The 12,205-nt window shown below is 48.9% G+C and overlaps 1 protein-coding gene across 2 annotated transcripts in view; it reads left to right on the top strand.

Moving 5' to 3' along the window:
- ESYT2 (extended synaptotagmin 2) overlaps nt 1–12,205 on the top strand; it is a 159,144-nt gene that overhangs the window by 123,730 nt on the left and 23,209 nt on the right. The window contains exon 14 of one of the 2 annotated variants that reach the window (XM_073581610.1): nt 1,971–2,033. The exons of the other annotated variant lie outside the window; for it this stretch is intronic. Coding sequence (XP_073437711.1) covers nt 1,971–2,033 — 63 coding nt within the window. The remainder of the gene's footprint in view (nt 1–1,970; nt 2,034–12,205) is intronic. 2 annotated transcript variants of the gene reach the window in all.

The following is a 12,205-nucleotide window of genomic DNA, read 5'->3' as shown; positions in this document are numbered from 1 at the left end:
GGCTGCCGAGTGCTGCAATAGACATGCATGTGTGACTACAGTGCATGTTTTTCAGCATGTCCTCAATACCAACCAAGTGAAGTGACACTAAGCAATCGTCCATAAATGTTGTATGTTTTGATTTGGATTTTAAGAACTTGCCGTTTGGGATCTGTCCTGGGAAAATTATACTCAAAGCCTAGCGGTGTATATAGCCACTTAGGACTATATGTCAGGATTAGTGATGAGCGAACGTGCTGGGATAAGGTGTTACCTGAGCATGCCCGTGTGCTAACCGAGTGTCTTGCCCGAATAAAATGTTCTAGTCCATGCGGCTGCATGTCTAATGGCTGTTCAACAGTCACAACACATGCAGGGATTACCTAACAGGAAACCTCTGCATGTGTTGCGATTGTCTAACAGCCACAAGACATGCAGCCGCGGGGACTCAAATAAATTTTTCGAGCATGTCGAAGACACTTGGTGAACGCATGAACATGCTCGGATAACACCTTACCCCAGCATGTTCGCTTATCACTACTACTCGAGTTTGCCTCGGGTGCTCTGGTATGCACCGAGTATTGCGGGTGCTCGAGCAACATGTTCTAGTCTCCACAGCTGCATGTTTCGCGACTGTTGCACAGCCACAAAACGTGGGGATTGCCCGTGTTTGTCAGGCAATCACCGCCTGCTTTGTGGCTGTCGAACAGTTGCGAAACATGTGGTCACAAGAACTTGAACATGTCACTTGATCACCCACGATACTCGGTGCATACCCGAACACCCTAGGCAGACTCGAGTAACGAGCACTTGCGCTCATCACTAATCAGGATGTTACATTATTAGCCGTTTTGTAATGCTCGTTACCTTGCAAGAAAATTGGGGGGAAAAGCAAGGAATTACTACTCCTTTTTATGGGAATGGCTGATAATGCATTTCCATATAGCATCTGCCAAGTATAAGAAAAAAACAAAACCACTTTCCATAGGATGTCAGAGCTGAATATCTATTATCAGTTCTGCCATTCCCCCTAATAAGTGTGAGATAGCCGCTTTTTGCTGTTCTGCAATCCCAGTGGCAAAGCGACCAGTGTATCTGTGAGCTTCGACTACTGCTCACAAGGTATCGCGAGCTATCCTAAGAAAATGAGCTACAGCTTAAATCAGATTTTTGTGCAAAATGTATTTTGGTAATGTTTTGTTTCTATATCACAATCCGCATTAAAAATAAAAAGTAAAAATCTTGCAGTTTTCAAATTGACCCCTGGGGCTTTTTTTAGACTCTAAATTCCTATTGTTTCAGGAAACAACACATGTACTGTATATTGGCCACAATATATTTGTGTTGTTTCCTGAAACAAAGACTCTTTACCGTACTCTTTTTGTATTGAAGCATCTAATGAGCCTGTACCAAGGTCATTGTGAAGGAAGGGTCAGCTGTGTATAGGGGTGTTACCTGTCATTGTAATCCTGCGGAACCCTGATGAAAACAGGACAGGAAGCATGAGTCTAAGAATGCCCCAGTGAGAAATTGCAAGATTACTAATTTTTTGTTTTGGCTTTATTTTTTATTTTTCTAAAGATCGTGATAGATCTAGAAAAAAAAATTGCCAACAATAAAGAAACAAAACACGTGTAACACAGAAAAAAAGGTTTAAACAATAGGTGATTTTCTGCTGATGGCTGTCCTCCAGCGTGGTCTTGTCCCCCCTGCTTTTTACCGTATGACATTTTTGATCTGAGTGTTAATTGTTTTTCTGTTGCACCCCACAGCGAACCTGAACGCAGATACGATTGTGTCTTTAGTGTTTGCTGCCTCTGGAACATCTCTCTCCTATTGTCCACATTGTGTCCTGTGTCAATATGTACCTTCCTCAGTCGAGTTTGTCTTTCCGTGTCCTGTGCCCGTGTCGTCCTGTGGTTAACCTGCTAGAGCATCCTCCATAGCTTGGTTTATTAACCCTGAGTGTGTTCATTTTTCCCTGTCATAAGAATAATCCATTAGAGCTTAACCAGGATGGCATGAAGAAGTCTGCTGTTGACAAAGCTAAAAAGGTAAAACAATCCAGTTAAACCCTTTTAGGACCTTAAGGGATAAATCCATAAAATGAGAGTAATCTATGTATAAGACTCGCACAATCCTTCCCGTAAGGTCACAGGCAAGTGGGCATGAGTATGTCAGATGGGCGATCACCCACCCGCAGTGGTTACGGCACTACACCAAATCATGTGTGAACAGGGAGCAGGCCTGCTGTATAGTCTGTGGCTGCGACCTGTATGAATCAAGTCATCGGACCCTTCTGCATGATAGACTGGACACTGGTTCATACGCAGCAGTGGCCGCATCTATGGGTGGGTGATGGGTACTCGGTGCTTTATTAACCTGCATAGAGCTTGGCCCATGAAAGGTAATAACCGCACCTCTACTCATGTATGTGACCGCATGGACAGTGCTCACCACACGGGCATGCATCAGATATCCTGCATACATGAGGATGAGGATGGACCTCAAAGCCAGAAAGGCCAGGATGAAGCCACAGTTTTGGCTCTTGCCCTCAAATCCTTGCAGATCACCCCAATCTCTGCCCTCGGTGTCTGCAGGGAGTTTGATCTCTGCAACTTCCCAATTAAAGGTTCGGGTCTTTCCTACAGTAGGTCTAATTTGGCCAGTGCCAATATATGGGGTAACTTGGGGGGAAAAAAAGTAAATTTCCTAATATTTTTGTATAGGTACTTCCACACAAGCATCCAGGATTCGAAAAACATGGCTGCTTACTCCGAAAACAGCACCACGCATGAGTACAGGTTGTGCCTGATATTACAACACAGCCCCATTTACTTCAACGGAGCTGAGCCACAATATAAGACGCAAAGTGTGGACAGTTGTGCCGTTGTTTTTTGGGGGGGAAAAGGCAACTAATCCTGGATAACCCCATTATTAGATTTCAGTATAAATCCCATTGCCTTATACTGCTTGTAACAACACGGCACAAATTACAATGTAAATTACTTCACAAAACACATTCTTGTTTTGCAAAAGTGTGAGCAGCTAATGGTAGATTTACCTCTGTCCTTAAAAAGCACCTGTCATTTACAATAAGGCTAAGTGCACACCTTGCAGAAAATTTCTGCTCAAAAACCTGAATCCCTTCCCAGAAACCGCACCTACTTTTCCGCGGCGGTTTTTGCGCGGTTTTGATGCGTTTTTTTCCGCAGCGGTTTCAAACCGCATGGAAGAAGCCAAAACCGCAGAAAAATCCGCAAAATTAATGAGCATGCTGCGTTTTTTACCTCAATACGTTTTTTTCGCTGTAAAAAATGCATCAATGTGCACAAAAAGTGCAAAATGCATTGAAATGACTGAGAAGCTTATTTTTAGTGGTTTTATAGTGAAAACCGTGGTAAAAACCGCTAAAAAAAAACCGCTGTGTGTGAACACAGCCTAAATGTGTCAGGTTTTTTTTACCTGGTGTAAATGCCGCTGTTCCTGAATTCGGCGTTTTTCTTTTTCACCTGTGCCTCTTTGTTCCTAATATATGGCCCCCTCTTCCCTTAATATTAATCTATTATTTTTAGCCAAATGGGTGTGTTACTCAAAGAAATTCCTAGAGAAGAGTTGATGAACACACCCACTTGGCCAGCAATACTAGATTTTATTTATAGGGAAGAGGCAGAAAAACAGCGCAGGATTCAGGAGAACAGCTATTGTACATTCAAACTACATATTTATGGCAAGTGACAGGTTCTCTTTAAAGGGGAAATTTACTCTGTCGCCTCATTGGGGGACACAAGACCTTGGGTGTTATGCTTTCTGTCCACTAGGAGGCGACACTATGCTTAATCTGAAAAAGATTTGGCTCTGGCTCCTCCACAGTATACACCCCTGGGCGGCATCGGCCTTACCTCAGTTTTTGCTTAGTGTCGCAAGGAGGCACACCATAAGAAGATTCTTCTTGACACAGATGAAGAAAAGAGGGTCTCTCTGAGACTCCCGACATGGCTCCCTCCTCGGTCCTCTTTTTTAGCGGTACCCGGTTGAGGTAGAGATGGCTCTTCCCCATGTCGGTCCCTCCCCAGCCCTTCGGGTGCATGGTTCGAGGTCGAGAACCCCCCTCCTTCCCCAGGCCCTGGGCTTTTTGGGTTGAGGCTGAGGTGAGGAAGAATTCCTCCTGATGGCGGTGAAGCGCCCTCCCTAACCCCCTCTAGGGATGTTAGGTTGAGACGCCACAGGTAGGAGCTGCGTTCGCAGCGCTAACTTTATTGTAGCCCCAGCACTGCTGTGGTCTGCTATGGGGCCGGGGGCTGTCATATTTGGGCTACAGTATGCAGGGATTCCTGTCCCTGCGGCAGCATCAGCCCTCTAAAGGGGTCAAAAAGACCCTTCACAGAGCTGTGCTTCGTATATAGGGGCGTCCGAGCGATATGGCACTCATCCGGGGGGGGGTTTTGGTTCGTTTTCCGCCCCCCTACGGACTACCGCGCCGCTCTGGAGCCCTTCCCGGGCAGGATTTTGTACTTTAGACCGCCGAAGCCGCCGCCCCTTGTTACCGCCCTCGGCCTGCCCCCCTGGATGATGATAATGACGCTGCACAGCGTCATACAGGGGCCGGATTGAGCCAGGAAGGCGCAGTTTTGCCTGGCTGCGCGCCCTTTTTCTGCTCTCCGCCCCTCCTCCCTCCCACCTCTTTACCTCAGGGAAGAGAGCAGCGCTGCTATATTACTCAAGAACACTGCACAGTCTCCAGGGGGCGCAGAACCGAAGTATTTCTGCTGGCGCCGGATCTAGGAGCACACCGGTGGGGTAAGGCACAGCAGGATAATATCCTGCTGTGGACGCAGACTTCCCTATAGGTTCCCTATAGCGCTCCTCTGCATAGCCACCCCTGTAAGGTTTTTGGTCAGAATAACCTGCCGGCACTCAGTGCACTATGTCGGTCTCCAGGTCCGAAAGAAGAAGAAAAAAAAAAAAAGAAAAAAAAAAAAAAAAACAGGTTTATCTGCTGTTACGCAGTCTGTTCAGCCTGCAAAGCCAATCTTCCCAGTGGCAACATGCACCGTACTGCTAGAGTTGTTCCCAAAATGCTGGGTCAGTGCCCCAAGAGGCCCCTGTCACTGTTTCAACTCCACTGACATGCCGGTATGGGCCGCATCTATGTCACAGTCCATAGATACGCTGACTTCCACATTGCTTCAGGCTATGCAGGGTCATATCCCAGCTATAAGCGGACAGGCAGTCCCTGGCAATGCTAGTAGTGAACGGCCCCATAGGCAGAGGCGTATCTAGGCTTTCTGGCACCCGGGGCAAGAATTTGGTTCGGCGCCCCCCCCCAAGTACATATGCGACTTGCACACTTAGTCATGTACCCACGAGCTGCTCTCCCTAATGCTCTCAATGTTCAGTAAAAAACTGAAAGCAGGAAGAGAAGCTCGTTGTCACAGGACCATAACTATGAAAATCGCATATGAGTGAAGTGTCCATGTGATGACTACTGGAACCTGCAGAGCTGAATCCTGACACTGCAGCTTCTGAATTCTCACAACTAATGCACTGCACACATTTAGGATTCTCCCTTGCCGATGTACAGTCATGTCAGCACAAGTATGTGATTTATATACTTCTGGCCACATTCCGACTAGACGTGCCCAGCCTCGCTCTGTTCATTATCATTGAGTGAGGCCACACATGTCTAGTCAGCATGTGACCGTATGTATGTAAATTACCGGCATGAGAGAATCCTAACAGCGTTCAGTGAGCACTGAGAATTCAGACGTCTGCAGTCACATAGAATGACTGCAGACTCAGCACAAACCTGGACAACCCCTTTAATGTTCCTAACAAATAAAAACATGAGAATTAGTCAGTATCACAAATAACATTTACATCCAAGTACCTTATAGATGACGTCGTCTCTGGAGTCAGTCACCTTTTCTTCTTCTTGTCCAGACCCCATGATGAGTTTTCTCATCCACAGCTGTCTCTGCAGACTTCCATCTTCTCCGGTCTTCTGCAGCAAATCCCCACACGATGCCCTTAAAGATAGAAGTGTCATTATAATGCCCCTAAATACAAATATCTGTAATATACTGTCGCCTCACGCTATTCCCCTCCCTCCTCATACTGTCTCCTCATATATTTACCCCCTCACTCTCTATACTGTCTGCTCACACATATCCCCGACTCCCCATACTGTGTCCACATGCATTCACCCGTTCGCACCCCTTACTGTCTGCACCCATCCCCCATACTGTTTCCTCATACATACTCTTCATTTTGTGTCCTCAAATCTCCCCACATACATTAAATACCATCCCCACTCCAAATCCCCCCCATCCCCAATCCCCCACACACATTAAGTACCCCCCATCCCCACTCAATAACCCCTCATCCCTACTCCCAAATCCCCCCACACATTATGTACCCCCACTCCAAATCCCCCCACACATTAACCCCCATCTCCACTCATTAACCCCAATCCCCACATTAACCCCCCACATTAATCCCATCTCCACTCATTAACCCCCATCTCCACACATTAACCCCCATCTCCACACATTAACCCCCCACTCATTAACCCCCATCTCCACACATTAACCCCCACTCATTAACCCCCATCCCCATTAATCCCATCTCCACTCATTAACCCCCATCTCCACATTAATCCCATCTCCACTCATTAACCCCACACATTAACCCCCATCTCCACTCATTAACCCCCATCTCCACTCATTAACCCCCATCTCCACTCATTAACCCCCATCTCCACTCATTAACCCCCATCTCCACTCATTAACCCCCATTCCCACATTAACCCCCATTCCCACATTAACCCCCATCTCCGCTCATTAACCCCCATCTCCGCTCATTAACCCCCATCCCCATACATTAACCCCCATCTCCACTCATTAACCCCCATTCCCACATTAAACCCCATCTCCGCTCATTAACACCCCCCCCCCCCCCCCCATCTCCCATCTTCGGTGGTTCTTCAGCTCCACAGTGGAGCACACTTACCACCAGCGTTCGCTCTGAGCGCCGGGAGTGACGTCAGCAGCGTGATCACATGACCTGATCACGCTGCTGACGTCGCTCTGACCCGGCGCTCTGGTCAGAGCTTCAATTGTACTGGCGTCTATATAGACGCCAGTACAATTGCTGCCTGGAAGTCGGCGCGGTCTCCTTCTCTGCGTCGGCTGTCAGCTTGACAGCTGACACAGAGAACCGCCGACTCCCAGGACTGGTAGCGGCAGAACGCAGCCGCCGCAGGGGGGGGGGAGATACTGGCATACTGCGGACCGCTGCAGTAGGCGGCCGGGCGGCCCGACTGCGCCCCCCTGCTGCCTGCGCCCGGGGCAACTGCCCCGGCTGCCCCCCCCTGGATACGCCACTGCCCATAGGTCACGTTCAGCTACGTCCTCCCATGGCTCACGGTCGTCCCGCTCTAGGCAGAGACACCGTAATTCTAGGTCTCCTAGACCGTCTCGTTCCAGAGACGGGAGCAGCAGATGTCCACAGAGATCTTCGGGCATGGAAAAGCGGCGGTCCAGATCTCCCTCCAGGCAACGCCTCAGCGATGCGCAGGATTCAGAGGGCATCTGTGACTCCGAATCAGAAAAGGAAACATAGGAGTCTCAGGCTCCTTGTCCTCCTAGCAATACAGCGCTAGTTGAGGACATTATCACTTCTATTCCTCGGGTGCTGGTTTTATCCGATGCTCCCCAAGAACCCCCAAAACATAAGATCTGTTTTGAGGGGCCCCTGAAGTCCCTAAAGTTTTTTTCTGATCACCCAAGCTTTCAGGACATCCTTGATAAGCATTTTTCGCAGCCTGCCAAAAAAATTCGCCAACCGTAAATAAAACCGTAAAAAAGGGCTAGATACTCTTTTTTCTCAAAAAGACCAAGAAGTGGATAGATCCACCGGAAATCGATCCCCCTATCTCTAAGCTTGCAGCACAGTCTTTCCTCTCACTGCCAGATAGCTCAACCCTGAAGGATACAGCAGATCGGCAGGTTGAGCGCATGGCTTGTTCAATTTTTGAGGCTGCAGGAGCCTCCCTGGCTCCCGCGTTCACCTCAACGTGGGCAGCCACGGCCATTCTGTTATGGGCCAAAAGATTGCAGGAGAACCTACAAAAGTCTGCTCCTCAGATGTTCGATCAACTAGTTCAGATAGCGGTGGTGGCAGATTACATACGCCTTGCAGCTTTTGATTCTGCAAGAGGCGTAGCAGGTATAGCAGCGAATGTAATTACAATCAGACGTATCCTCTGGCTGTGAGAATGGGAAGCGGACGCGTCTTCAAACAAGCCTCTTGCGGATCTCCCGTACGTCAGTGGGAGATTTTTTTTCGGGGAAAAATTAGACAAGATGATTTCCAATGCCACGGGGGTAAGAGTACCTTTCTTCCCCAACCGCAACCTAAACGTACGTTTAAGCGACGTAACCAGGCTAGGTTCTGGTCTTTTCGGAACTCCTCAGGCTAGGCCGCTTCATGTCCTTCACAGAATTACAACCGTTCCCCCTCACAGGGACAACCAAAGGACAGCACAGAGGACGGACAAGAATTGGCGGTCAACATCAGGCCAGGCAAAGCCCAAAGGAGGGAAATTCCAGAATTTCTCCTCGTCATGACTCACGAAATATGGAAGACACCCCACCTGTAGGCGGTCGACTTTTAATCTTTCAGCAAGTCTGGCTGCCTATTACAGAGGACAGGTGGGTCAAGGAAATAGTGTCTCTCTCTCCTTCAAGCAGGAGTCATAATACGGGTTCCCGAAAACGAGAGATTCCGAGGACTCTACTACAACCTATTCGTGGTTCCCAAAAAGAGAGGCAGCATTCGGCCAATTCCTGGACCTAACGCAACTCAAAAAGTTTGTAAGAGTTCGGCAGTTTCGCATGGAGTCCCTTCGATCCATCATTGCGGCTATGGAACAGGGAGAATATCTCGCCTCCATAGACATACAAGAGGCATACCTTCACATCCCTATTGCGCCTGCTCATCAAAGATCTCTCAGGTTCACAATAGGGCAGAATCAGTACCAGTTCGTGGCTTTGCCTTTCGGATTAGCCACGGCTCCCAGAACATTCACCAAGGTTATGGCAGCCACCATGGATGTCCTACACTCCAGAGGCATAGTGGTCGTCCCATGTCTGGATGATCTACTCATCAAGGCACTTACTGTCAAAGACTGCGAAGACAGCGTCTCGATCACGATCAACACACTAACTCGTCTAGGCTGGCTAGTCAACTTTAAGAAGTCGTCAACTACTCCCGAGTCAGTCACTGATCTTCCTAGGGATCCTGTTCGATACCTCCAGGGGTCTGGTACACCTTCCCAAGGACAAGGTACAAGATATCCGCTGTGCAGTTCGCATGTTAATCCACATACCTTGCCGATCTCTTCGGTTTGCCAGGAGACTCCTTAGCAGGATGGCAGCAGCAATGGAGGTGGTACCATTTGCCCAGTTCCACCTCAGACCTCTTCAACTAGCCATTCTCAGATCCTGGGACAGGAACCCTTTCTCCCTCGAAAGGGAGTTCCGACTGACGGAGTCAACCAGGAAATCACTGTACTGGTGGCTCAAACCACCCGTACTGGCCAAAGGAAAATTCTTTCTTCCCAGTCGATGGAAAGTCCTGACCACCGATGTGAGTCTAACAAGATGGGGTGCAGTGCACCTACTTCACAGGGCACGTGGTCTCCAATAGAAGCGACCATGCCCATCAACATTCAGGAGATACGAGCTATCTTCCTGGCGCTAAAAGTTTTTTGCCATCTGCTGAAGGCCTCTCACATCAGAGTGCAGTCGGACAATGCCACGGCAGTGGCATATGTGAACCACCAAGGTGGGACTCGCAGTGCCCAGGCAATGAGAGAAGTGGCGCGTCTCCTTCGCTGGGCAGAAAACAAGAAATCAGTACTCTCAGTGGTCCACAGTCCGGGTGTGGACAACTTGGAAGCCGACTACCTCATCAGACAGGAAATAGACTCGGGGGAGTGGTCTCCATCCCAAAATCTTTCGTCGGATCTGTTATCGCTGGGGGACTCCGGACGTGGACCTAATCGCATCTCATCTCAATGCCAAGGTCTCCATTTTCATGGCAAGGACATGCGGTCTGAGGTTGCTCGGGGAGGATGCCCTGGTTCAGGACTGGACTCAGGTCCAGCTTCTGTACATTTTCCCACCTCTTCCCCTGATGGCCTGAGTCATGAGGAAGATCAAGCAGGAAGGAGTTCCGACCATCCTAATTGCGCCGGACTGGCCCAGACGTACATGGTACGCCGACATCCTTCAGCTTACAGCAGACACCCCTTGGCGTCTTCCAGACCGTCCCGATCCCCTGTCTCACGGCCTGTTCTACCACCAGAATTTAGGGACTCTCAATTTGACGGCGTGGTCCTTGAAACCTGGGTTTTAACCCAGGCAGGGTTTGCTCCAGACATCATTAGAACCATGATCAGGGCACGGAAACCAGCTTCCGCCAAAGTTTATTATCGTACCTGGAAAACGTATTTTACTTGGTGCGACTCTCGCGGGCGAATTCCGTTCCCTTACTCTCTTCCGAAAGTTCGTGGTTTCCTTCAATCAGGTCTGGACGCCGGCCTATCCTTAGGATCGCTTAAGGGTCAGGTGTCAGCGCTTTCAGTGCTCTTTCAGAAGCGTATTGCTAACAAACCACAAGTCAGGACGTTTCTTCAGGGAGTCTCCAGATTGGTCCCTCCTTACAGACGTCCACTGGATACGTGGGACCTTAATTTGGTCCTAACTGCTCTACAGGCACCTCCTTTTCAACCTCTTAAGGAAGCTCCACTTTGAGTTTTATCACAAAAGGTGGTCTTCCTCGTGGCAATCACCTCGCTACGCAGGGTGTCTGAGCTGTCAGCGCTCTCCTGCAAACAGCTTTTCCTATTCTTCCACCAGGACAAGGTGGTTCTCCGTACAGTTCCATCCTTCCTTCCAAAGGTTGTGTCTGATTTCCACCTCAATGAGGGCATCTCATTACCGACCCTTTGCCCGGCTCCGGTTCATAGAGTGGAGAGGGCCCTGCATACTCTTGACCTTGCCAGGGCATTGCGTATATGTGTGTCTAGGACTCCACCCTTCCGGAAGTCTGATTCTTTTTTTTTCCTTATTCCAGAAGGCATTCGCAGGGATTTACCGGCTTCAAAAGCTACCCTTGCCAGGTGGATCAGGTCCACCATCCATGACGCCTACCGCCTAAACAATTCTCCTATTCCGGCCGGTATCACGGCACATTCCACACGGGCGGTAGGAGCCTCCTGGGCCATTCGACGCCAGGCTTCAGCACAACACGTGTGTAAAGCGGCCACTTGGACTAGCTTACACACGTTTACAAAACAATACAGTGTGCATACTCAGTCCTCAGTGGAAGCGAGTCTGGGTAGACGGGTACTGCAGGCGGCAGTGTCCCAAGTCTAGGGACCTGTCAGCACAATATTCGTCCATTGCTTCCCACCCAGGGACTGCTTTGGGACGTCCCAAGGTCTTGTGTCCCCCAATGAGGCGACAGAGTAAAGGAGATTTTTGTGTACTCACCGTAAAATCTCTTTCTCTTAGCCTCTAATTGGGGGACACAGCTCCCACCCTGTTGCCCTTGCGGGCTGTTATTATGTTGGGTACTCATATTGTTCCTTGAGCTGTACATAGTAGCCTTTGTTTATAGGCTTGGTTATGTTGGATTTGTTATCTCCTCCTACTGCTTGGGTACAAAAACTGAGGTAAGGTGGATGCCGCCCAGGGGTGTATACTGTGGAGGAGGAGCCAGAGCCAAATCTTTTTCAGATTAAGCATAGTGTCGCCTCCTAGTGGACAGAAAGCATAACACCCAAGGTCTTGTGTCCCCCAATTAGAGGCTAAGAGAAAGAGATTTTACGGTGAGTACACAAAAATCTCCTTTTTTTTAAAAACTGACCGCCTTATAGAAATGCCAAAACATCACACTGATGATGTCAGTCCCCCACTGATTCCAAGAAGTACAGAGAGCTCATGCGCCTCATAGATGTAATTGGGGATGTCTCCCATAACTTCCCAATACCCTGGTCCTATGGACGAGTTATGGTTTGCTCAGGCTCTGCTCATATCTTCAGATGAATTCCGTGACTCCACCAACGTTTCTGTCTATGCATCCAAACCAGCAGAATGCCTAACAGCCCCAATTTGGAAAAGCATGATGTGCGTTGGATCCATAGTACTGCAGGTGT

This window comes from Dendrobates tinctorius, unplaced genomic scaffold (assembly GCF_039654945.1).
Source record: "Dendrobates tinctorius isolate UK_male_01 unplaced genomic scaffold, ASM3965494v1 ptg000070l, whole genome shotgun sequence".
In the NCBI taxonomy this organism is placed as follows: domain Eukaryota; kingdom Metazoa; phylum Chordata; class Amphibia; order Anura; family Dendrobatidae; genus Dendrobates; species Dendrobates tinctorius.
This window is presented reverse-complemented; position numbering and strand designations above follow the sequence as displayed.